This window comes from Dacryopinax primogenitus, assembly GCF_000292625.1.
Source record: "Dacryopinax primogenitus strain DJM-731 SS1 chromosome Unknown DACRYscaffold_12, whole genome shotgun sequence".
Classification (NCBI taxonomy): Eukaryota; Fungi; Basidiomycota; class Dacrymycetes; order Dacrymycetales; family Dacrymycetaceae; genus Dacryopinax; species Dacryopinax primogenitus.
The window spans coordinates 559,903-585,567 of record NW_024467209.1 but is presented as its reverse complement, the minus strand read 5'-3'; the positions used below and the strand labels follow the sequence as shown (position 1 = coordinate 585,567).

Below are 25,665 nucleotides of genomic sequence, written 5' to 3'. Positions count from 1 at the left end.
GCAACATCCAAAGAAGATACAACATCCTTTACAGAGCAACCAGACCATTCTGTATCAGCAACGGCACCGCAGTAGTAGTCACGGTGATGGATGGGTTGAGAGGTGTTGAGCGCATGTTCTTGTTTGGTGACAAGAATCAGTTCACACACACGTAGCCAGTCGGGTACACATCGGCTGTGAGCTAAGCATGATATTTATTCGGGCAGAAGAGCGTTTTCTCGGTAAGCTGCCAGTGAGGCCGGAGAGGAGGCGATTCAGCATTCTCAATTGTTATCCAAGTTTCCAACGTATTGAATCTTGAATACCGGTGCTCCATGGAGCTGCGCCCATCACATCTTCCATGCCGAGTCAATACCGTTGGCTACAACCCTTCTGGTGTCATACAATTTTCTCTTGGTGATCGCCATCCTCCGCGGGCTATGCCGTGTTTGCTTTCAGCCAACTTCATGAGTCGGAACGTATGGTGGACGAGGGGCATTGGTATGGAGAAGACGGACTCGAAACCTCAGCGAGCCATAGCTTGTATAATATCTTGGCACAGGTGCAGACGACCAAAGCCGTAGAAACTGCGGAAAGGCGGAGCTACCATTCAGTTCGAGCCGCAATGCTGTGCTCGCAATGAATACCAAACATGTGATCGCCTCCTGTGGTCGTCTGCATCACATAGGGTCCAACCAGTTGATCGCCCACACGACCTGTTTTACCAGCAGGGTCTCGGTTGAACCGCACTGGTCATCAGCTACATGGTTCCGATCTGAAACCACCGTTTTCAACATACTAGTACGGGCGACCTCCTGTTGCAACACCGGAACCTAGTACCAACAGGAAGCGTCCAAACTACCGACCCTAGTACTTCAAAACAAACGATATTGCATGATGCTCATTCAGTGAACCGCTTCATTGGACGAAACTCATGGTCTGATTCATTCTCCTGGCCCGGGCAGGAGAGGGAGAGCACTGAAGCTCATTTGGTCGACCGCTTCATTGGACGAAACTTATGGTCTGATCCATTTTCCTGGCCCGGGCAGGAGAGGGAGAGCAGTGAAGCCGATGAGAAATACAATTCAACCAAGAAAAGGTTCATGTCACAGATTCGAGTGAATTTGTCCGAAAGGAGGATAAAAGTGGCCGGTTTGGATGGTCAACTATCATCACTCCAAACTCGCAAGCTTCCTCTGATCGGTGCTGGACAGTGGGTGGAACTGCATTCTCTCCATTCACGCATAACTAATAGTCTTCTTCAGCCTCTCGCCCTACTTTCTAGCCACACAAACTATACTACTTGGTGCCGGACGGTGAGTCGCCGTATGAATACAGTTACATTTTGTACTGACTTTTTTTTGCCAGCCATAATCTACACTATACTATCTCATTAGAATTTCAGACCAACTCATCAACAACTATCATCCATCGATACTTTGATGACCATGCCTTCCACAAAGCAACTTCTCTTCCTTGCCATCGCTGCGTCTACCGTTCTTGCGGCCCCGATGCAGATGAAAAAAACCGAGGCTACCATCAACACCGATTTAACTATGACCGAGGCTCCTTCTGCTGCTTCCGCTCCGATTTCCGGCGATGGTGTTGTACCTCCTTCTCCTGCCAAAGTTGTTCCTCCTTCAGCTCCGACATTCAGCCAGCGCCGCAAGCATGATGGTGCGTACCGCCGCCAAGGACGACGCGGATGTGTTCACAAGAACTGTGCCCACCTTACTCACCGCAAGAAGCGCATGTACAAGCATTCCTATCAGTCCCTCGAGAACGGCCCTGCATCACCCACACCTGATTCTACCCCTGCATTGCCCGCCTTGTCCGCCCGCAGCTGGGAGACGTTCAAGACGACTTTAGAAAACGACTGGCGCAAAGCAGAGCCGTACGTCGAGATCGCGAGTGCCGTTGCTCCCCTTGTCGTGCGTGACATTGATGCCGACGACGCCGACCTCGATGCCCGCTCCTTGGCTAGTGCCAAGGTTTCTGTCAAGACTGCCGCACACAACGCCGGTGTCAAGGTCAAGGAGGTTGCCCATGACGTCGGCGTGAAAGTGATGACCGTGGCGCACGACGTGGGGGTTAAAGTCAAAGAGGTCGCGCATAAGGCTGGCGCTAAGATCAAGGCTGGCGCTGCCATCACCAAGGCGGAGATCAAGAAAGACTGGCCCAAAGTCAAGGCAGAGGTCAAGAAGGATTGGCCAATCTTGAAGCCTTATGTCAAGGCTGCTATTAAGGTTGGCATGGCCTTGGCGCCCCTCGCTTTTCGCGACATGGATGGGAATGAGTACATAGTCACTCGTGATGAAGAAGGGAACGAGTACCTAACAACCCGTGATGCGAACGAGGAGGATCTTGAATTCGACACGCGCACGATCGAGAGCGCCAAGGCTGCTGTTCACGCCGGGGGAGTTAAGGTCCAGAAAGCAGTACACGATGCCGGAGTGACGGTTAAGGCGGTTGCGCATGAAGTCAAGGCAAAGGTCAAGACTGCTGCACACAACGCGGGTGTGAAGGTCAAAACCGCTGCACACAACGCTAGTGCCAAGGTCAAGACCGGTGCCGCCATTGCCAAAGCCACGATCAAGAAGGACTGGCCCAAGGTCAAGGCCGAGGCTGCGAAGGATTGGGAGAAGGCAAAGCCGGTGCTGAAGACGGCAGGCCAAGTTGCCTTGGGCGCAAGCGAGATTGCGAAGAACCTGGCACCGTTCTTCATTCAAAGCCGCACTGACATCGATGACGACATGGCTACTGAGCTCGACGAGCGCGACCGGGAGGACGTGAACGAGGACATCACCATGCGCGACATCAATGAATTATTTGGTGATGAAGATCTCCTGCGGCGCTCTTGGACCAGCTCCGAGAACACAGAGGAAGACGCACCAAAAGAGAGGAGCCTGGAGGATTTGGACTGAGCACACAAGATAGAAAGCGGGACGAGTTTTCTGTTGTAAAGCGCATGTAAGAATGTTAATGGGATGCATGAAACCACGCGTCAAAAAATGTGTCGACGCGTCCAATCTCGTGACCATCATGTCTGTAAGTACTTCTTTTGGTTCACCACATACGACAAATCAAAACACCGGAAATACCCCGGCACGGCTGAACAGTTGTGTTCTGAGCCCTAATATGGGTCCTTTGTCGGTCCGTAATTGATCATATCCAAAGTGGCAGTTTTGGTCCTCGACCCACGTTAGCAATCTCTCATTAGTCATCAATGCAAGCTCGTGGTATTACCGAGGGAATTTTTGCTACCGTCTTTCCCCTTGAATTGGTTCAACGGCGTCGTCCGCACTCAATACCAATCCATTCTATCTACCCCTGTGCCTGGAATGCTTCTAGCTGCATACTCTTTGCGGGTACTTTGGACGCTCTACACTTGCTTCGCGTATGCGAGGTCTCGGATTTCCACATCTTCTCTGGACTGGCATTCTGGAAGCGCGGTGAATTGCCCATTTTTCTGGCGGTCATGCTTTGGTCGTGCCTGTGCCCTTTTGGTGCATCATATTCCACCGCAAGCCTTGTCAAGGGGCATGATGCTTCCCGTTGCGGGTTCAAGTACTGCATAAAGATACACCAGTGCAGTATCTGCAACGTGCGCGTCTGGATCGTGCGATGGACGGAACGGGTGTCGCTTCTAACACCATGTACAAACGTTTGCATACAAAGACCTCCAATCAACTCTACATCTCTTCGAATTCGACGGTGCCTTCCTGCGATATGACTGTGCAGACTGCATCGGAGCGGGTTTGGCACCCTGTTCCTTCGGTGCAAAGCCGGTCGGAGCTCGGGATTGTTAGACAGCTGACTAGTGCGCGCTTCAGTTTCTTTGGATGGAAGTGGATGACTGAACTCTCCGGGAACATGAATTCTTGTGCAAGGACAAGTGCTCTGGTTGCTGCCACATCCCACCGTCTATAAATTATGAACTCTCCTTTACGACAAGAGTCAGAGCTGCCTACCTCGCTCACACACAGTCCTCCATCAACGCAAAATGATGCTCCTCGCTGCCTCCCTCGCTGCGGTCCTCCTTGCCCTGCCTCGTGCTGCCAAAGCCGGCTTACTGGAGTTCAGTGCCTACAACCTCGTCGGTACGGCTCGTCTCGCTCATCACTCAGTAGCCCGCTGATCAGGATACGGAATTCTGTTTCGGTGGGGGTTTATTATATATAGAATGCGACGGTGCTGTTGAAGCTGAAGGACTGGGAAATCACATCGGCAACTTTGAGACATATAGGTATTCGTTCGGATTGTGTAAGCCTTTGCCCACTTTATGTATTTGATGCAGGGGCGAACGCTAATTTCATGCAACAGTGAGCACCGACTACAACTGCGAGATGTACGTGTACACTGGGCTTGATCAAACTGGGGAGTATGACCTGCTCTGGCCCTACGGCGAGCCGGTCGACGAGTGCACCTGGACGGACCCGGACAATGGTTATTTGAGCTTCAGCATTTACTGCGACGCGTGAGGTACGTACAATGCCATTCTAGTATCCTACTTTCTGATATGAGCTGCCTAGCGGCGTACGCGCTTGGAGGAAGGAACACTAGAAAGGATTCCACTCCCGGTGAGACCTCCAGACTGTCCTTGAAAGTCACTGGCTGTGACACGACCTTTTTGTAACGTTGGATTTGTACGTTCGTTTGTATGATGACGTTTGGATCGTGTACGTCGAATAATCGTTGTTGTCATGTGTGCGGTACCTGCACTGGCTGCCCGGCGAATCTCACGGTGTTATGCCGTAAGCAATTTCTAATTCAGCTCCCGCGCCCTTCTTGCTTCTGGTCGAGACGCCGGAGTTATTTCTTGTGTTTCCACCGCGTTGTATCAACTCTGGGAATGGACGCAACACGCCGTAGTACTTCACATACGACAAAAGTAGAACCTCGCGATATGGTGTTTGGCGGGCTTTTGTTCTGCTCTTTCTCCCCCTCTGGCCAACATCTTACGAAGGGTGCACGAATTTTGGAAACCATCTGGACCGACCGCTATTCGGGACGCCTGTTGGAGCTATGACGACTCTTCCTCAGACTTCTTGAGATGCCTCAGAGGCCCTTGCATAACAGCGGTTCTGAATTCCGATAATTTCGCTGGCTGAACATCTTGGAATTGCCTTCAATGTGCCAAACCTTGTGACAACGTGGCATACTTTGGTTACGAGTGTGCCGTTTTGGGGAAAGTCACTCAGTAGAACCCGGTGAAGATCGTCGCGCTTGTAGTCCGGGTGAAGTGAAGATGTGGATCATAACGTGCGCTCAACGCTTATCGCTCCCAACATTTCACACCCAGACAACTTCAGGCAATTTACTCGATTCCACACTCTGTACCCCTCCGAACAGGACCGTATTTTATCAAGCCTCCACAATGCGGAGTACGCCGTAGCCTGTGTCGTGCGCCATGTACTTAGTGCAATGCGGCTCGAGGTCGTGAGCGTCATGCTGCTGACTTTTGCGGTGGTCACTTCAGCGGACCGGTAGGGCACGACCAAATTCCCGGGGCTAGCACTTCGTTACTTCGAATACAACGGCGTGTGCTATGCTCAGAGGCTCTTGGCTTCACAACGCGACCAGCGATACATCAAGAGGCAGGGCTATCTCGTCCCCACTCACATCGCACTCTTCCGAAGCCTCCTCGCTGCAGTACTCAGTCTCCGGATCGCTGTTCTAGGCAGTTTCCTTGAGTCTGTTGCGTACAATCGCCTCAGAATGCCTCGTGTTCGCCCTATCGATCCCTGTGAATCTGATACCGTCTCTCTGATGTGTACATTGTCAAAGTCCCGGAGGAGAGATGGTGCTTGTAACCTTGAGAGAAGGGGTGGGTACCTGATCAAACTGATCTGCTTGACCAGCTCTCGTTTTACGGCGATCCGGGCAACACCTGTACCTGCACGACTCCGGATTATGGCTCTCACAGCTACTGAATTCAGGTGCGTACTATGCTGCTCTTCTCACCGTGTCTGACGTGAGACGTAGACCTGATACGGGTTTGTGCGATTGCACACAAGAAGGGAGACAACTCCCTGCGCAAATGCTGGTCCAACTATTCCACGTCAGCCGTGAGGCACTCGTAAGGGTATAATTCGACTATGTTGTTTGTTCATGTGATCGCGTTTGTGGTGCTTGGTCGAACACGTCTTATTACCCTGCGGTCTACCCATGACGGCCAGTAAGATTCGAACGAGTTGCCTCTAAACCCAATTGTTATGCCTTGATGATGTCCGAATTCAGTTTTTGCCGATTGGTTCTGGCCGAAGTACTACGTGTTACATCTATATTGGTTATCGTGTTGTTTTGAGGACGTTTCTTGGTTCCATGAATGCCAGCTCATAGCCTTGCAGCCACCGTATCTGATAATCTCTTTCTTGTAGGAAGTGATCTGACAATTATGACGTACCTTTTTGTCCCACTAACATGGTCATGATGATGACCACGCGACACCCGGAGCGCACACCTATCAAGCTGTTGCCCAAAATGTGAGGGAAAAAAATCGTGACAACTGCACACTTTCTGCTCAGCCTATCATACTGATCACAGAAATTAAAAGGGAACGAGGAGGCGACCCTGTGGAGGGCATCCCCGAATAACGCCCGAACGAAGCCGCACAGCAAGACTACCGCCGGCCAAGTACTTCCCGTACAACCAGTCCGACATCGATTCTTTCAATTATTTTTTTCCTCGCAGTTCAGTAAACGAAAGGAAGGAAGAAGGAGGACGGAGATCGAGAGAGCGCCGGTGTGCATCCCTAAAGGATCGGCAGACAGATGGGGGCAGTGACGGCCATCAACAGGTGCAATTCAGGCCGAGGTATTATAAACGGTACCACTGCCATTTTTGTGGACAGGGGATTGATTGTTCGCCTTCTACTCGCATTATTCATGGGCGCTCAGTTTCTCTTTTATGACGCACAGAAGCCAAGTCACAGCGCCTATAACAGCACTCTTCCTCATGGTCGCCTGTAGCTCCCCGCCCTCTGCGCATGTCGACGCACCAATGTCGCCCTCCTCCTCTGTCTCCTCCAACGAGCGTATGCTGACGCCCACCGACCCCCGGAGGCTCCCCATCGAAGTGTGGTCGCTCATCCTCTCCTTCATGCGCACATCCTCTCTGCAGAGCCTCCGCCTCACTTCTCACTACCTCAACATCCTTTCTACCCCTCTTTTGTTCCGCACCTTCAAATGGCTCTCGTCTGTGGCCTCTTATGCCCAAAGTTCAGGTTATGCCGGAATTCAATCACGCAAGACGCGTCCGGACCTCTGGACTTGGACGCGGTACGCCCTAGTCTGGCAGACAAGAGGACAAAAGTGGAATCCCACAACTTCACCATTACCGGAGTATGCGCTCTCATTCCTCCCTCTCCTGGCAAACATCCACATCCTCCAGTTGCGAAGGGTGCTCGTCATGCCGGATCTACTAGACACACTCGAAGGATTCGGTGCTCTTACCATACTAGACTGCGACACGTGCTCGGTCGGTCTCAGCCCCGAACAAATCCACTTGCATGAGGGCAAGCTCGTACTGGAGGAATGGATAGTGCACGAACCTCGTGGAGCTACCTGGGAGCAGTGGTCTCCCTTCCTCTGCCTCTTGTCACCATCCTCACTCCGATCTCTTAGCCTTTTGGGGGACGACTTCAATTTCTCCGCCTTCATCGTCAATTCCCTCTCTACTCTCACCACTCTTAACCTCCACTCCCTCAATATCCGACTCATCTCCACTCATCTGCCTCAATTCGCGTCTTTCCTCGCCTCTCAGCGACATCTCCGCTCCCTCAAATTGCGCGTCGATTTTCTATGGCAACCCTCGCGACAACTCTCCCACTACCGCCCGGCTCTCTTCCAGCCCTGGAAGCGTTATATTGTCCATGCGACCCCTCCCTCTGTTCCTGCCTTCTTCCGAACCGCCCTATTGGCAATTTCGGACGGTACGACCCCGTGATCGCCGAAAAGGCGGCAAACGAGATGGTGCGCGACGCCCTGCACGCGATCCGAAAGGCAGCCCCGAGACCCCTGGCTCTCGATCTACCTTGGATTGACAGGGTTGATGAAGACTTTTGCAAGCTGGTCTTACCCCTAGTGCCAACGCATACCGTGCAGGTGACAATAAGGGTCATCGATGCCCTTCCGGCTGACCAGCTCCGTCAGCGTCTGGAGGGCGCGCTGGATGCCCTCCCTCACCTGAAAAGCGCGAGGATTCTCTTTTGGCGGCGCACCCAGCCTCTTAGGTCGGAAGATCTCGAATCCACCGTTGCCCAAGAGGCACTACGAGTGCAGAAAGATGCCTGGCGCGTACAGGGCGAGATGGTCTTGTACTGGGAGCGGGCCTGTCCCCGCCTGACACAGGTAGTCCTCGGAAGTACAGAATGGGTCTGGGTCAGACTAGGGGAGTGGAAAGCGTATGATTGTGAAGGAGAATGGGACTTGCCTTGCGCAAGTGCCCAAAGTGGGGCGAGCAGTCGTCTATGTTTTTCTCCTTCCCACTCTGAAGAGACAGATGGAAGAGGGACCCCCAGATGCAGCTCTGGCAGAGGTCACGCAGATAGGGGCGGAAAGGTCACAGTGGGTTCAAGCGGTCACGATAAGCTGGAAACGGCATGATGACGACGTCGAACACACGACGGCCTATCGTAGACCGATTATGACTACAATAAATACAGCAGCGTAATTCTCTTGGTCTTCTGCTTGGGTGGGAATAAAGCGAAGGATATCTTGTGCTGCTGCGAGATAAGGATTTTCTGAAGGAAGACATTTCTACAGACACACCGTGGAGCACACCAACGAAGGGGAAGGAAGGAAGGAGTTGGATCATGAAAGTGAGTAAATATGGATTGAAACGGACGTATGCGCCCGGAATGAATGGATGGGAGTGCTCTGCTCCTTGCTGGATGATGTTGAATGAACGTGCTACAGGACCGAAGTCCTGATCTACATTATGATTGTACCTATGTAAGAGGCTCAGTAGAATACGGAAATGGACGAGCGGAGGACGTACTATGGAAAGCGATGAGCCAGATCAGCCTCTGTGTTCTTCATTCATCTCCTCGCGGCTGGCCTTATCATGCATCGGTATTCCGTGTTCATCCCTGTCGGAATAGCGGTGGGTATTGGTACCTCACGGCGTCCAGATCTTCGCGCTCTGATCCACGCTCCCGGTTGCGATGACATTAACCGGCCTCTCCTCTCCCCCGTCCCCTCCGCTCACTTTAGCCCTTCCCCAAGCGAGACACTGTACAAAGTGCGAATGAGCCTCGACGGTCCTCGCACACCGGCCTGTCTTGAGGTCCCACACCCGGAGCGTCTTGTCATCGCTCCCCGAGAGGAGGTATTTCCCATTCGGGTGAAAGACGAGAGCGCGTACCCAGTTGTCGTGCCCCCCAAACGTGCGCAGTAGCTGACCAGAAGAGACGTCCCATAGCTTGATGCTCTTGTCCCGCGAGGCAGTTGCTAGGTACGCGCCGGGGCCCTTGGGTGCTGGGCCAGAGAGAGAGCACAGCTCGCGGATGGCGGCGTATGAAGCTGGCGGGGCGAAAGTGAGGGATTCAACGACGTGTTCGTGTCCTCTCAGTTCGGACTTGACCTCTCCTGTCGCTGGGTCCCAGATACGCGCGGTCTATACGAAGCAAATCAGCCCTTGGGTTCTTTGATGACAGATAAGGAAAACACACTTGATCGTTAGAGCAGCTAGCAAGCAATTTCCCATCTTCACTGGGTATGACAAGCCTGACCCACTCCGCATGCCCATGGAACGTCCTCACGCAAAATCCTCTCGCGACGTCCCACATCTTGATCGTTCTGTCCCGACTAGCACTCACGATGTGGTCGTCCCCGGGTAGGAAGCGGGCGGAGGACACGGCGTGATCATGATCGACGAGGGACTTTGTGTTCTTGTACTCGGCTTCGCAGTCCCAGATCTTGATGCTCAAGTCGGAGGAGCATGTCACTATGAAGCGAGTGTATGAGCACATATGTTCATAGAACAGGGGCATAGGCGTCAACCTACCTAGCTTCGTCCCCTTGCTATCAAACTCCATGTCCTGAACGGCCTTTGTATGCCCCTTCAACGTCCTCTCAAACTCGCCTGTTTCCCAATCCCATAGCTTAACAGTGGCATCCTCGCTCGCGGTCGCTACCACAGTATGAACAGGGTGAAAGGCAACACGGTTGATAGGTCCGCGGTGGCCGGTGAGGGTATGACGTGCGGGAGTGCGAGGGAGCCAATCCGTTTGGGAAGCATTCCGGCGCGCACTGGGGGCGAGGGCAATCTCCTCCTGCAAAGCCGAGTTCTTGTTCTCCAAGTCCATGATCTAGTAGCATATGAATGGGTTGCTACACATGGATGGCACGCATAGTACATACTTTCTTCTGCAACCGAATCACACTTCCCCACTTCTTCTCTAACAGACCAGCTGTCCGTGCTTTCGGATCGGGGATATGGTCCAATCCCAGCTCGGAGCGGAGAGCATCGTATGCTTGCTCAAGACCAGAGGAGTGGAGGTAGTCAAGGATGGAGAGGTGGCTGGGAAGGACGTGAGTCGTGATGAGAACACGGACAAATGGGAGATGCAAGATGCTAAGTGATACGGAAAGAAGAAGACGTGGAAAATATAAGATGTGCAAATGGTAATAAGAAATAGAGACTTACAGCTCCTCCTTCTGCCGTTCGGTTAAGAGTGACATGTCGCCTCTGCTGGAGTTCACCGCAAGCTCTCGTCTATTTCCAAATGCCTTCAGTTCAGCCCTTGTAGCCGTGTTCGCAGTCGCAGTCGCAGCAGCAGTCGTGATGGTCGTCGTAATTTCGTCCTCAACAGCGGCCCCCGGCCCGTTGTCCTTGCCCAGCGCCTTCCCCCTATTTTTCTCTCGCAACCGTTCGATGAGCGCTCTTCGCCCGTCTCGATCCAGATTCGCGTCCACCGGCCTGAGGACCGTGCTTATATCCTGCCTCTTCCTGGCGAGCGGGGTAGCGAGCGTGGTGAGCTCGAGCTTTGGGTTGTCGGATGGGAAATCGGAGGAGGTGGTGGTGTGCAGGATGGCAGGGACGCATTTTGCAGACACGCGGGGTGTGGTCGTGAGGGTCGTCGCCGTTGTTGTCGTTATCGATTGTTTTTCTGAGATTGTAAGCCCAAGTGTTTGTCTGTTGTCGATAGGATCAATAAAGATATTCATCTCCTTATGTATATCCCTTTCGACAGAGGTATCCACAACGACCAAGAGGAGCCAACAAGGGTAGAGTTGCTGGTGTTTACGGACGCGTCTCTAGCTCCGTAGTATTCAGCACGTGCAATCAGCTTCTATACCTCTAGATCTCTTCCTCCTACATTCCACATGCTGTATCGTACAATTTTATTTTACCACATCAATTTGGAGCTGATTAATTCATAGCTGATGACCGATGATAATGGCAATACCAGAGGACTTCGCTGAAATAAATACAATTTGTTAAATTGACAAAACTACATCAAATCGGATCAGATCACTCCAGTTCTATGTTCCCTGCAATTGTTCATGAAACCGTCAACTGTTTTATCTTTCTAGTCAAGCTCCTCCAAGCTCCTCCGCTTTGGCGCATCCTCAACGATTGTACCCATAATCCTTGCCCTAGTTTGAATGTATGGTCCGGCCGCCTTGAACTCAGCCTCCGTTTTCTGCTTGGCACTGCTCCAGGAACGCCCTTCCAAACTCCTCTTTGGCATATCCTCAGCGACCGTGCCCAATATTCTGACGGTGGGGCGAAGGTATGGTTGGATCTTTTCATACCCATGCTCAACCTTCTCCTTGAAGTCAGCCCAATTCCGCTCCTCCGGGTACTGCTCGTCTTCCATGTTCTCGCCGCGCAACTCCAGTTCATCGTCCGGTGCCTCCCACTCACGCGTCGCCATGTCGATTTCCGAGTCCTCTAAATCATCCAAGCTGCGACGATGGGGTCCGGGCAGGTAGACCGCGACGTTGTAGAACATCTTGGTACCGTCAGCCAAATGCTTGAGGTACGGCTTAAGCGCAGTCCAGGTCGTGTTCACCTTCGACTTCACTGTGGGCCAGTGCTTCTGGGCCAGTTCCTTTCCCTGAGTCGCTTTTTCCTTGATGCCCGCACCAGCCCTTGTCATTCCGCTCTTCACGCTCACACCAGCCATCGTCATTCCGCTCTTCACGCCCACACCAGCCCTTGTCATTCCGCTCTTCACGCTCACACCAGCCATCGTCATTCCGTTCTTCACGCCCACACCAGCCCTTGTCATTCCGCTCTTCACGCTCACACCAGCCATCGTCATTCCGCTCTTCACGCCCACACCAGCTTTTGTGACTCCGCTCTTCACGTCCGCAGCAGCCTTTGTGACTCCGCTCTTCACGTCCGCACCAGCCTTTGTGACTTTGGTCTTCACGCCCGCAGCAGCCTTTGTGACTCCGCTCTTCACGTCCGCACCAGCCTTTGTGACTTTGGTCTTCACGCCCGCAGCAGCCTTTGTGACTCCGCTCTTCATGCTCGCACCAGCCTTCTTCGCTCCACCGAATATGTTCGAACCTATGCTCTTGATTTTGTCGCCGACCGCCTTAACGCCATTCTTGAGGAATTGCTTTCCGGCTGCCAGAGCTTCTTGGACACCGCGTTCATCGAACTCCATTTCATCGTCGTGGGCAAAGTCACGTTCATCAAACCCCATATCCTTCTCGTTGATGAAGGCCCGCTCAGCAAACTCCATTTCTTCCTCGTCACCGAAGTCGCGCTCGACAAGCTGCGGTTCGTCCTCGTCAGCAGCGAAGTCCCGCTCGTCGAACTCGAGCTCTTCGTCCTCAGCATCCCTTCCAGGCAGACGGGAGCAACCCGCGTTGGTGGTGCTTTGGAAAGGCTTCTGGATATGGGACACGGCTTCCTTGATATGAGCTTTGGCCTCGTGGATAGCCGCTTTGCCGTTCGCTGCCACCTTGTCTGCGCCCACCTTGACCAATGTCCTGGTCTTGCTGACCGCTGCCTTGCCGTTCGATACCACATTGTCTGCGGTTATCTTGGCGCCCTCCTTGACCAAAGCCCTGGTCTTGCTGACCGCTGCCTTGCCGCTCGCTACCACATTGTCTGCGGTCATCTTGGCGCCCTCCTTGACCAATGTCCTGATCTTGCTGGCTGCTGCCTTGCCGTTCGCAACCACCATTCGTTCAGTCGCCTTGATGCCGTGCATGGCCATCATCTGGGTCTTGGAGACCGCGTTGTGGCTCGCAGCCAATATGTGTGTAGTCGCCGCGGGGCTCTGCAAGAGAAAGGTGCTCATGCTGCTGCGAACCGCTGCCTTCTTCTCCGCGGCAGCGGCCATCAGCTTCTCGAAGACTCGTATATCCAGCTCGGCGTCCTCGTCATCACCATCTCTGAGAACCAATGGTGCAGCCATAGCAGCATCCTTGACGAACGGCGCGACCTTGTGCCATCCGGTTGCCAATGCGTGTTTGAACTCGTCCCAGGAGCGTTCATTAAGTTCGTGATTGTCGCGGGCCTCGAAGGAAGCTTCCATATCTTCTCCATCGCGGAATTCGCGCCGCTCCATCTCCATGTCCTCTAGATCTCGGAGGGAGACTTGGCCGAGAATAGCTGGTGAGAGGTCTTTGCCGATCTGAGCGACATACATAGCCTGCTTCCAGCCAAATTGGAGCACCGGTTGACTCACGTTCCACGCATGTTTAGTCGCGTTCCACGCCTTGGCACTCCCAGCCTTGACAGCCGGCCACTTCGCCTTGACAGTTTGCGCGGCCTTCGAACCTTTTAGACTTGCACTGGCACTCTGCGTTTTGGTACTGATCTTGTTGCGTATACCTGTGAATACCTGGCCGACTTTCGCGAAAACTTTTTTCACCTTCTTCCCGAAGCCGCGGGATTCGAAATCAGGCTCATCATCATCAAGATCTCTGAGAACGAAGGCATCCCCATCCTCAACATCTCGCAGAACAAAGTATTCTTCGTCATCATCACTATTTCTGAGAACGAAGGGGGTGATCATAGCAGCACCCTTGAGAAATGGTTCGGCCTTGTGGAGTCCAGTCGCCACCTCGTGTTTGAATTCATCCCAGTTGCGCGGCGATAGGGGAGGTAGCTCCCCAGAGGCGGCGTGAGCTGTTGAAATAGCTGGCACTTGCTTGATATCAAGACTGGTATCGGCGGTCGGAACGCCCTTGGTCGCCGGCAAAGGGGCAGCCAGAACGCTCCAAGCAGCGAACGTGATGAAAAGAACATGTCTTGTCGTACGCATTGTCGTGATCATCGCGACGGCGGAAAAGGGCTGAATAGTTGAGAAGGTAGAATGGAAAGGTAAGGATGGTGTTAGTTATGGCTGACAACAACCTATTAGTAAAGTTACGCCACGGTGGTCGATGAGGAAGCGACTTACTGTCCTGCACCAGGGGGATATCAAAGATGGGAGGAAGAAAGGCTAGAGAGTGCTATCAGATACTCGACTCGAAAAGGAAAGATATGATCTGCTACTCACTGTCCGGCACCCTTCCGAAAGAGTTGTGTGTTGGGGTAAGTACATGTACCATCTTCGCACTCGTTCACTTTTATGTTCCCGCTGAGAGTCCTTGGCTCTGCTCTCTAGCTGTGCTTCAATTCCGTCCACTGAACGGAAGTCCTTGGCTTGCCGAGCTGTGCTTCAAGGTGCTGAAGATATCCTGTCCGGTCCATGAGTTGATCGTTGTTGGGTCCTACTTCAACTGATCGGCTATTTCTCTCCTGCCCGAAGGAGACGGTGGTGGTAGTTTCATTGCGGAGGAAGACACTGAATAGAAGCCAGACTCCGGTGGGGATCCAACTTACCCTTGTTCAGCGCCTTCGCTCCGTAAAGGCAACGCAGAAGTGGAAACATCAATGTTGTAACCTACACGGATTCAACAACCCTTGGGACCGCGTGTTCGACGGCTCCGTTGACTCCCGCGCGTCTCAGGCTGTAACAGTCTATTTACGCACGTTCTCACGCCTTCCAACATCACTGGCTCCCGTCAACATTAGGGGGTTGTGCTCCGTGTTTGGGTTCCGGAAAACGTGCACTCAACAGTGTTTGATGTCATTCCTTGCTTCGATGAGAAAAATCTGGCTTTGGGTTTTCATTCAAAGTACGACCTCAACACCCTCTTGCATGTTGGGGCCCCTGACTCAGGCATACTCATGGTGTTGAAGCGCTAATGAAGTCATCTCATGGTTTCCATCAACGGCGTTCCGAACGCGCATAGAGTTCTTCCGACACATTCTACCCAAGTGCTTCATCACTATGTCCCCAGCTCCCTTGAACACTTTTCACACGTCTTCACTGCTCCTAGCGGCCGGCAATCAGTCAGTCAACCCCAGAAAGCATTGCAGGCCAGATTGCTATGCCTGAACAAGAATTCGAGGCAGCCTCCGGTCCTGTATAGCAGGCCTGGCCACACTAAATTCCATGAGCAATCATGCCATCCATTCCTCAGCTGGAACACGGCACTACGTTGAGAGGCCGTCCTCCTAGAGACAGAGTATGGTCCCTCTGGTTGATTCCCATCCGTTGCGCTAGAGCAGTGGAATGCCGGAATGTGTCATTTGTTGCCGCGCAAGGACCAGGCGCGGTCGATACCTCGTTTGGATGATGCACCGCACTTGAACAACCGTTACCGACAATGGCAGAGCGGTGCTACACTTGCCCATAGTAGCGCCTGTGTCGTCCGTTGAAATAGCACGTTCAGCTGGTGGACGTTCTAACTCAGAGAGACGTACCTTGCATCCCCGAATTCTTCAGCGGTCAAAAAGCTCATATACGTGATGGATTGTGGCTCTGGAGGCTTGTGTATGCGGGTGTTCAGACGTACAGCGGAAGACAAAAACCACAGTGACATCTTGATTTATCGCTAGGATGGCTGGCTGGCTCGAAACCGACACTATCCAGGTTGATACTCATTCTCCAGTGATTTACCTCATAATATTCAACAGCGAGTGTGAAGATACTCCTCCCGAGTATAACGCAGTTTCGTGCTTGTTGAACTCCTTTTGGCAAATCAGCTAGAAACAGACCGATACAGCACAAGAACGCACTGCACTGCCAGGCGACCCACTCAGTGCCTTGACCAACTGTGTACGGGACCCCTTGTTGGAGCCAGGAGTAGGAATCAGTGGAGCACGCCGTCTCCCAGAGGTCTATGGTGCCTGCTAACCTCAATTGGCCGGCCCGGTACCCTTGTTTCGACAATTGCTTATGGGTGCTGTCCTCCTCGGTAACAACCAACCCCAAGTGGTGGCCAATCAGCAAGAATCTGCTAAGTGAATGTTTCAGGCACGTCGGTCTCGAGAACCCAACCCTGCCTTCCACGGTGTAATTGTCCTGCCAGGCCTTACTGGGGAGGACACTTAGGGCGGGAGACTCTACATACATAGTCAATTGAGCAGGTCATATGAGGTCATATGAGATATTGCTTACCCGATCCATCATAGGTTTCAAAGGACACGCGATCCAGATCTCCGACTAACAGTAGCCGAAGCGAACATAGGTCCAGCAGCCGGCGTAATTATCAACAATGGGAGGAGCATGCTGTTGACAACGTTGTGCGGATAGTGAGGACAGATGACAGTTACAGACAGGTAGAGATACCTGCCAGTGGTGTCACATATAAGACCTGAGAGTGCACGCGCACTTTGGGATACGTAAATCGGAAACTGTCCCGTAGAGAAACGTAGACCCATGGAGCACAACCCCAATGTCATGAGAAGACAAAGTGCCCTCGCGGCACGTTGTATGGTCACGGGTTCTTACCTGGGTCGACTCGGGATCAAAGCGCTGACAGTAGAAATAGTATGGTAACTCCATGTAAACTTGTTAGTTTCCTCATTTGTATTTAGATAGGGTCTTCAATTGCCGCTCAGCACGGCGGTTAGGAGCCTTCATCCGTGAAGACAGGTGGTGCTACCTAATGCTATGGTGGCTATGCAGAACCCTTGCAGGCATAGCATCGTCTGCCATTCCATAGAGGCTCTGCTTGCGGAAGCTTTCTATGTCAGCCCTCCTGTTTGTGCATAGGGACCCTTGTTCTCTATGTAGCGAATCCCCCTAGTTTCTTTTTGCCCTCCAGCTTGCTGAAAACAACAAGTCTGGAATGCTAACTAGGACACAGACACAGTGTCTTGCAAATATGGCATGTTATATCTACTGGATACCCCCTAATATGCCGGGTCAACTGATACATGAGGAGATGGTAGAAATCAGCATGCAAGACTGATGCACATGTACAATTATCTCCTTGAACAATCAACATCCTAGCACACTGTCATTGATTGTGGAAGTTTGTCAGGCATGGCAGCAATACCACTCTGGCAGCCTTGCAACCATACCAAATCCTGCAGAAGCAGCATGGTCAGACATTTTCCAGCTGTTCATGAACAGAGGTGCATGGGCTTTCAAGCACGTCAGCAGGATGAGAAGGTTCTGATGCACATGGCTGCACTACAGCCAGCATATGTGGGGTTGGAGCAAGCTGACAAGATTCTCAAATGGAACAACACTACATTGTCTAATGCCACAGAGCTAATTGAGGCAGCTTGAGTTGCTCTATCCCTCTACCCTGATAAGCTGGTAAGCACATTGTGACTTCATGAATCTGCTCCTAACCCTTCCTAGCATGGTTCATCTGTCACAGATCCTGCAATTTCTTGAGCACACGCAGCATGCTGGGAAGACCAATTCATGAAGGACATGGACTGACTCAGGGTGATGCTGCCTGACACATTGACAAGAGTAACCAATTATGTGAAGGAGATTGCCATTTTTGTGCAGCATGTAATCAAAAGAGGTTGGGCATACAAAGTAGGCTCCATCATCTGGTTTGATACAACTGCTTTTCACCATGCAAAAACACAAAGGACAGAGGAATGGTAGCATGTGTATGTGAAGCTCGAGCCCTGGAGCAAGAACAACAAGAAACTACTGGAAGGATCTCTCATGTGCACCAGCAGAAAGCAATCTGCATCTGACTATGCTGTGCTCACCTGGTGTCAAAGCCAGGTGAGCCGTTGTTGCCATCACTGTGGGGGCTGGGTCATCCAGGGTGGCACATTGAGTGCTCAGTGATGGTAAGCGAGGTGTTGGGTGAGCAATGGATATTCACTCTGGTGGTATTGGTTAGGCATTTCCACACCATGACAATGAGATCGCACAGTCAGAGGTATGTCTGATCTCAATTGACAGAGTTATGCTGATGATCAATGCAGGCCTCTCATGACTGCCACCAATGGGTCAATTATTTCTTGCACATGGGTTATTTGTGCATCAAAGGTCTGAAGATCAGCAAATCTTTGAAAATTTCATCACAATCAATGTGGGCATGGCTCTACTTTACCTGACTAGTACTTACTGCTGCCTAGGATGCACTTCAAGCCAACAATGTGTGACAGCTTCAGTTGACCTCCCTACTGCAGCCATGGAATGGAAAGATGGACTATAAGGAGGCATTAGTTCAGGAGGTGCACAGTGTCAAGACTGCAATCCATGTCAGTCACCTATCATAGGGTGTCAATGAACATGCTCATTTTGTCCTAGAACTTTTTCACCCTTATCAAGGTGTTGATTGCCAAGTCAAATGTTGCTCTGACGGCTGGAGACCAAAGTCACGGATACCATGGGGAGGAGAAGGAACTGGTTGCACAGTACGTCTTCCTGTGCCCAAGCAGAAAGTTGTGTTAAGGCACAGTGCAGGCTGCAAACTGCTCAACACCAGTTCCAGGTTGGTCTTTGCAACTCATTCAATACCCAAGGCAATGGCCACAATTCAAGATATGATCTTAAAGACGAATAGTTCTATATCATTCAAAGAAGAAGTCAATTGCAAACATCTCGGTTATGCAAGTTGTGGCATTGTGGGTGATGAAGATGCTTAGAATGTTTGGCCTCAGCAAGGGCAATCAAGCAGGCCTAGGGGGAGGGATTGGCTGGGGCAAGGCTGCAACCAGGGAGGTTGATAATGTGGACCTAAGTCAAAGGTCTTTTGCTTGAGACTTACTGAATGGGTATGTAGAGCATGTCTCTCTGTTGATACCATACTTATGTGTCTTATCCACATTCTGGGATAACCTGCAGAAAACAGCCATCAGACACAGTACTTCCTCAAATTGTGTGACAAGTTGCGCAATGAGGACCTGGTCCAGCTCAGTGTGCGAATCCCATAATACTGATGTGGGCACATGATGAAAAGGCAGTGGCTGCAGCAGAGAAGAAGTGAGCAAAGGCAGCACAACAGGAGACTCAGTGGCAGCAACAAATTGCGAAACTGGAGTGCAGCCAACTTGCCCCAAGCAAGATGTTCAAGCATCTGCATGTGCCTGAAGGGATGTATGGATCTTGGGATGAGGAGGGTTTGCCATTAATGGAAGGAGAGGGACAGTGGTTGAGTACTAGTAAGCACAAGATCAAGAAGAACAAGAAGTGGTTGGATGAGCAGAAGAAGATGCATGGGGAATGGAAGAAGTGGCAGGAGGAAGAGGGTGGGCAAGCATGATGTTTTCCTGCAGACAGGAGATGAGTTACCCAGGTTGGTTGTGTTAGGAGTCTACAAGAATAGATGTGTCATAGCCACACTGCAGGTATGGTGGTAAGGGGTAACTAGAAGGATGTTGTTTGGTTGGAGGGTGAATTCAACAGAGTTACAAATTAATTGAGAAATGCCCTGCATTGAGGGGGAAGGGGTTACCCACTTTGCTCACCATCTGACACATTGCTCCTCATCATCATACACACTTCACTCCATATTGCCTCTAGAGTCTCTTCTCTCTTGACCACCACCACCTCCTCTCTATTGGCCATCACCACCACCTTTTCCCTTCCATTTCTCTCAAGATGTTCCCAGTATCAGATCTCACAACCCTCAGAAAGTCAAGGGGTGAGGTACCACCACAGACCGCAGGTCTGACAACAACAATATATGATGACCATTTCTCTTTGGAGGAAGGCACATTGCTCATCATTGCATGATATCAGACATGTATATGTTTGACATCAATGAGCCCAGGTGGGAGAAGATCCTCATGGCACTGGAAGACAACCTGCATGTACCCCAACCATGACAATCTGCAGACATATGGAATGGACATATTGTCATCTTTGGAGGCATGGCCAATGCACCAGAGGGAACAATACAAGCAGCACCACAAGAGGTACCCAACATCACTGTGCTGAACAATGCCCACCAATATCACTGAGTGTCAATGACTCTCAAACTCTTCCCTTCCTGCTACTAAAACCCCAGAGCATGTCCCTCTTCCTCGATATGCCCATCTCTCCAGCATTGATGAAGATAGACTTATACATTATTGATGGTCACAACCAGCCAAAGAATGACTGGCTCAATAATGTGCAGGTATATGACCTCAAGCATCAAATGTGGATTGCAAAACAGGAGTGTACCATACATTGCAGAACATGCAGAAGCATTGCAGTGTGTGCAACACAGAAAGTTGTCATTCCACCTTCAGGGGTGTGAATAAAGAAATGGAAGTGTTTGGAAAGAGAAAAGGAGGCACCGAGAAGAATTTGTTCCAACATCCCACCTACTCTGAAGTTCCAAAACCCAATCAGCTGAATGGCATCTACATTTACTCAAACTACAACTTCATGGATGTCAGCTGCAAGCTTGTGGTTATGCAACCTACCCCTGCACCCAAGGAACCCAATCCTCTCACCTTCACAGATGAGACAGAGATGTTTGTGAACAGCCCATCCCTTCCTCCTGGTCTGTGATTCCCACCAGTGCCATCCTCAGCACCCATCTCTTGCTCTGTGGTACCTACCTTGCGCACACCTATAACTTCTTCTCCCTCTGGTTGCTTGATCTCTGGACATGCACCTGGCAAAGAATAGATTGTGGAAACCCCCTCTCTGTTGGCTCCTGGTTGTGTGGCATGCTGTGGTCAAATGGTGCAAAGTTCCTCCTCTTTGGTAATTGCACCAGCAACCTGGTGGAGGATTACCAATGCCACCTCCTGAGCTGGACACATGTTGCCTTTGTTGATCTCAAAGCATGTGAGATCTACCAGCCTCCATGACTGACCATCAGTTTGTGTGAAAGCAAGCTTGGCCTTGCTGTGCTGGAAGAAGAGATTCTGTCTGACTTCAAGATTGTGTGTGATGATGGGCACAAGATCCACTGCTCCCGGTGCATCCTTGATCAGTGCTGGCTGTGGTTCCATGAACAATGACATGCCTTTCTCCACCATGTTACCCAGGTTCTCAAAGCAAAGCCTGAGCAGATCGACCCAAGCTATCCAATCGAAATGCCTGAATTCATTGAGCTCACCCCAGAGACAGAGCAGTCATCTGTCCAGGAATATGGATTTGGTGGAGGGCCTCCTCTGCCCAAGGCAGATCCCTGCCTCACACCAAGGCAATTGCTTATGCCCAAACTGTATCCCATTGCACTCACCTTTGTACTGTATTTGTACACATACTCTCTCATCACCCCTCTCCAGCATGCGTCACCTGTACTTAATGCCCTTCTTGTCCTCAGTCAAATCTATGAGCTCCCACACCTGTGGAAGATCGTTATCCACTCCATGCATGAGAAGTTGAATCATTACAATGCAGTTTCTGTGTATGAGATGGCAACAGTTTACAATGCTCAGAGCCTGCAGATCCAGTCACTTAAAGTGGTCATGGTACATTTTGTGATTTCCTTTCTAGTATTAGGGCTGACATTGTGAAGGGGAAGAATGGCATCTGTGGCCTGTGGACATGACCTGACAGGCACAAGCCCAGCACTGATGGACTGAGTGGTGACAGCAACCATCTGGAGAAGGTACCCCCTAGGCTGCAGGGTATGTCAAACGTGAAAGATTTGCAGATGCCGCCATCAGCCTTACTGCTGTCTGGCAGGAGCAATGGACATGCAAATGGTTCCAATGGTCAGGAGCCTATGGATGGCAGCAGTTGAGTGCTAGCATTGACAATGGCTGCCTCTATGCCTCAAATTCCAGAGGCCACTGAGTTGCTTGAGGTGCCTGAACAGTCTACATCCATCTGTGCCCCTGTTGTACCTGTCCTTGCACCAACTGGAACTGCAACCCACAGCCTCCAAGAAGTGCAAAGAGGTCTTCTCTGCCCAAAACTCCCCCTCACACCTCACTGACTTCCCCTTGTTGTAGACTACCATCATCTCTCTCTATGTAAGATCTTCATCCAATAGGCAGTGTACCCCAGGGACTGGGCATCATTGAACCAGTCAGGCCAACCCATAAACACACTGGTTCTCAAGGATCTGGCTTGTGGCATGCATGCAGTGAAGCTGTACATCATCAACCAAGTGTCAGTGGTGGATCAAACTCATTTAAGTCCAGCTTAGAGCAGAGGTTCTCTATGTGACCCCCCAGTGGAGCAAGCAGCTCATTGTCCAGCTCCCTCTGGGGCACTGGGAGCACTTACAGCAACTCCCAACAAAGCCACACTGTACCTGCAGCTAATTGCATATCCCTTAACAATGATCCACCCATGTGTGACAACCCAAAGGGATTATGTGTCAAAGTTGATTTGCCTTCTTGGCTCAGCTTGGGGAGCAAGAGCTGATCACCAAAACACTGAAGGAAGAGCAAGTGCTGGCCACACCTTTGCTCACCCCAAGTAGGGTGACTTCCTCCCCTACTACCCCCAATCTGCTCACACCCTCAGCTTTGAGTGCCTCGCTATTCACCCCCACAAAGTCTAGCAAATTGCCTTTCTTGACTCCTCAATGCAAAGTACTTGATGCAGTTTGCCATCAGAACTCAGCGGAAGACAGCAGGCTTTGCAAAGAAAAGAGTAATGAGAAGGTGGTTATCCAGGATATCATCAAGACTGCTGAGACCCAAAGTGTGAGGCAAGAGAATGAGACACAGTTCACCACTCCAGTGTTTGGCTTACTCTAACCTTCCAAATCCTCTCTTTCTCTGGGTTTGTGTTATTATAGGGGCTGCATTTGTATTTTTGTGTTTCATGCCCTGTATCTGTATTGTAGCATATATACCACAGTACTTTCCAAGTACCTGTCCATTCAAAGTTGATGTTTTTGATTGCATCTGCCTCTACCTGGGAAGACCATGCATTATACCCAACAATGTTGCTCAATGCTATAGAAAAACATCACACAGCCCTGTGTTGCCTTGACCCACCATGTTCCTATGATTTGGAGCTTGTCCATCTGGCTGGCCAGCTGCATCCTGCCATCATCTCTCCTCCACTGCCCTCTGTGTGACCCACTGTGTTTGAACATAAATCAGCCACATAGAATCAACAGGAGTAGAGTTTCAATGAATTATATGCTCTCACCATCTTTGCCCTCTCCAGAGAAAAGATAATCTTCTGGACCAAAATTGCCCTGCTCATCTCTGTCATGTCTGTTGCATGCCCATTGAATGGCATCTTCACTGACATGCTCTCCAATTCCTCCATTGATTGAGTTCCTCTGTGCCTTCTTTGCATCTTCCTTGGACTTTCTGAGATACCAATGCTCATCTGTTGCATCCCAAAGATCCCACAATGAAAGACCATGATTTTTGCTGCCCAAAATTGTGTACCAGATGCTGCGAGCATAGAGCTTGATCAAGGAGAGTGTGACAGGGAGGTAACCTCCGGGGTTTGTTTCCATAGCTAAGTCATAGTAGCACTTTGCCAAATGAAAGTCTTGTGGAATTCCCAAGCCATTCTTATACATCCACCCCAAATTCCACATCACAAGAGCACTCAACTGAGACTCAACAGCACTTTGATAGTAGCCAGCCACTTTCACCAGGTGTTCAGGTATGAGAGCATTGGCTATGCTGAGACCATGATAGTAGTAGTTGCCAACCTTAATGAGCATGTTGATATTATTCTGAGCAGCTGAACAAGTCCAGTACAAGAGAGCAGAACTGGAAGTGTGGTTCATCATTCTGTAGTCTTCTCCTAGAATGACATCAGCCAATTTACACTCAAGGAGAACAACAGAAATACCTTTATCCAACAGATAGGCAATATTATTTTGTGCGATCTCATGCCCAGCTTCCGCCACAACAGCCCAATACAGCATTGCAACTTTTCTGTCCTGCTTGTGTCCCGTATTCCATCACTTCTCTGCTTTGCCCATCCAATCATTGTCCCATGCACCTCATTCAGCCATGATCTTGAACCATGATAAGGCAACTGCACAAGATCCAGAGCTGGTTGTGCCTTTGCTCACTGCCCTAGCCATACTTGTGTGAATGTGAGCTAGGTAATAGTAAGCCTTGAAGGGAGAACCATGTCACAATGCAATATCAAAGAATTGAGTTGCAGACATGCTGTCACCCTTCACTAAATAATGTTAAAACCCTAACCAAGAACAGAGTTTGCTGGAATGTACACAGGTGATACTGGCCCAACTGAACTTGTGCTTCAGCCAGATCTGCACCAGAGGTGCCCACAAAGTAGTGGATGGCTTTAGGATCATCCTTAGAACCCTCCTTATGGATGATACCTAGTCCGTTGTGGCACTCTCGATTGCCATATTCTGTGCCTTGTTTGAACCACTTGTTTGCAATTTTTGGGTCTGGCCTAACACCTTCTCCTCTCAGAAAAAGGCATCTGAGATATCCACAGGCTTGAGCCACCAGGATTGAGGATCATTCATCCAGTTCCCAGAGATTTGCCAGAGGTGTCAGGTTATCCTTTGGATATGCCTTGTGATTCAGACAAAGTACTGGCCAGCCCTTCTGTAATCTTGCCAAACAGTGCCAATGGCATCCCTGCTGGCAGATGAACTGGCAGATGGAATATACAAGGTACTGTGCTAGTAAATCTTGCTGAGTCTGAGGGTATATTCCAGCTCGCCTTGATCCATATGATACTAATAAACATCATTAACCATTTAGTGAACAAGGACAATATTTTTGCCTGATAGAACTCCAAAATATCCTACCATGTCTCTCTGGCAGCTTGTGCCTGCCTGGCATGGATGGCAGCACAATTTGCATTCCACCCCATAGATGCAATGCTTGATCCAGGCCCATAGACACCTCCAATCAAGTCCAACAGATGAGTTGGATATAAGAGAAGTGTCCTTCCACCTGGTAGGCCACTTAAAAACTGTGCCATCACTGAACAGAGGTGAGTGTGATTATCGCTAGCCCTTTGAGTCAATGCACCTCCTTCTGCTGCACTCTTGTACCATCCAAGCACAGTCATACAGTCTTCTGGCATGCTGATTCCCGCCCAATGTTGATACCCAAGTGCCACCTCAGCTGTTTGATCCCCTCCAACAGCCCTAAAAGTATAATAGAGCAATGCTTTTGCCTGGTCAACTTCGACAACCCTTCCATATCCTGTAGTGTAGAAGAACCCAAGCAGTGATTGGGATAATGGACTCCCAGTTGATATTGCATGTGTCATATATGCTTTGAAAGCCCAGGTCAAGTTCATGGGTATAGAGGTTGGGGAACTGCATTCAGACTTAGCAGTACAAATGGTCAGCAAGAAGTTGAGGCTTACCATGGATGCTTCTCCCAACTTTGCCAAGGCATCCATATCCCCCTGCTCTCCAGCATAACTCAGAAGATCTAACACTTTGACACTGCTTCCTTGAACCTCCCCTTTTGGCATGTTCCTCACAGCCAAACCAGGTATATGAAGATTGGACAGTTTTCACAACATGAAATCAATTGGCCCTGTTTGTCAAGAGATAAATGAGCATAGGAAGGAGACGCTCTGTTGCAGGC

The 25,665-nt window shown here is 50.7% G+C and overlaps 7 protein-coding genes across 7 annotated transcripts; 4 read left to right on the top strand and 3 right to left on the bottom strand.

Moving 5' to 3' along the window:
• Window positions 1-915: 915 nt before the first annotated feature.
• Window positions 916-1,786, top strand: DACRYDRAFT_23053 (uncharacterized protein; the record flags this gene model as incomplete). Its single annotated transcript, XM_040773070.1, has 3 exons — window positions 916-1,192; window positions 1,245-1,295; window positions 1,348-1,786. A coding segment is annotated over exon 3 (359 nt), but the record flags the coding sequence as incomplete, so codon positions are not given.
• A 2,196-nt stretch (window positions 1,787-3,982) lies between these two features.
• On the top strand, window positions 3,983-8,652 carry DACRYDRAFT_16637 (uncharacterized protein; the record flags this gene model as incomplete). The annotated part of the gene is made up of 12 exons (XM_040771217.1): window positions 3,983-4,079; window positions 4,162-4,242; window positions 4,303-4,456; window positions 4,483-4,559; window positions 5,332-5,363; window positions 5,470-5,918; window positions 5,965-6,058; window positions 6,526-6,615; window positions 6,673-6,723; window positions 7,102-7,912; window positions 7,987-8,330; window positions 8,371-8,652. 12 exons carry the CDS (start codon window positions 3,983-3,985, stop codon window positions 8,650-8,652), a joined length of 2,562 nt encoding a protein of 853 aa, XP_040627564.1.
• Window positions 8,609-11,011, bottom strand: DACRYDRAFT_80868 (miller-Dieker lissencephaly protein). The gene is made up of 6 exons (XM_040776481.1): window positions 10,630-11,011; window positions 10,344-10,503; window positions 9,988-10,291; window positions 9,653-9,927; window positions 8,980-9,597; window positions 8,609-8,929 (listed from the first exon to the last, which is right to left on the bottom strand). The coding sequence occupies exons 1-5, from the start codon at window positions 10,662-10,664 to the stop codon at window positions 9,100-9,102; spliced, it is 1,272 nt and encodes a 423-aa protein (XP_040627563.1). The 5' UTR covers window positions 10,665-11,011; the 3' UTR covers window positions 8,609-8,929; window positions 8,980-9,099.
• A 1,014-nt stretch (window positions 11,012-12,025) lies between these two features.
• On the bottom strand, window positions 12,026-12,640 carry DACRYDRAFT_80866 (uncharacterized protein; the record flags this gene model as incomplete). The annotated part of the gene is made up of 2 exons (XM_040776480.1): window positions 12,443-12,640; window positions 12,026-12,310 (listed from the first exon to the last, which is right to left on the bottom strand). Coding segments are annotated over exons 1-2 (447 nt in total), but the record flags the coding sequence as incomplete, so codon positions are not given.
• Window positions 12,641-17,822: 5,182 nt separating this feature from the next.
• DACRYDRAFT_16634 (uncharacterized protein) lies at window positions 17,823-19,469 on the top strand (the record flags this gene model as incomplete). The annotated part of the gene is made up of 8 exons (XM_040771216.1): window positions 17,823-17,859; window positions 17,981-18,048; window positions 18,102-18,140; window positions 18,394-18,465; window positions 18,515-18,621; window positions 18,763-18,947; window positions 19,120-19,189; window positions 19,253-19,469. The coding sequence occupies 8 exons, from the start codon at window positions 17,823-17,825 to the stop codon at window positions 19,467-19,469; spliced, it is 795 nt and encodes a 264-aa protein (XP_040627561.1).
• Window positions 19,470-21,240: 1,771 nt separating this feature from the next.
• On the top strand, window positions 21,241-21,701 carry DACRYDRAFT_108729 (uncharacterized protein; the record flags this gene model as incomplete). Its single annotated transcript, XM_040768719.1, has 2 exons — window positions 21,241-21,621; window positions 21,669-21,701. 2 exons carry the CDS (start codon window positions 21,241-21,243, stop codon window positions 21,699-21,701), a joined length of 414 nt encoding a protein of 137 aa, XP_040627560.1.
• A 1,338-nt stretch (window positions 21,702-23,039) lies between these two features.
• On the bottom strand, window positions 23,040-24,002 carry DACRYDRAFT_89647 (uncharacterized protein; the record flags this gene model as incomplete). The annotated part of the gene is made up of 2 exons (XM_040776926.1): window positions 23,040-23,193; window positions 23,428-24,002. The coding sequence occupies 2 exons, from the start codon at window positions 24,000-24,002 to the stop codon at window positions 23,040-23,042; spliced, it is 729 nt and encodes a 242-aa protein (XP_040627559.1).
• Window positions 24,003-25,665: the final 1,663 nt, after the last annotated feature.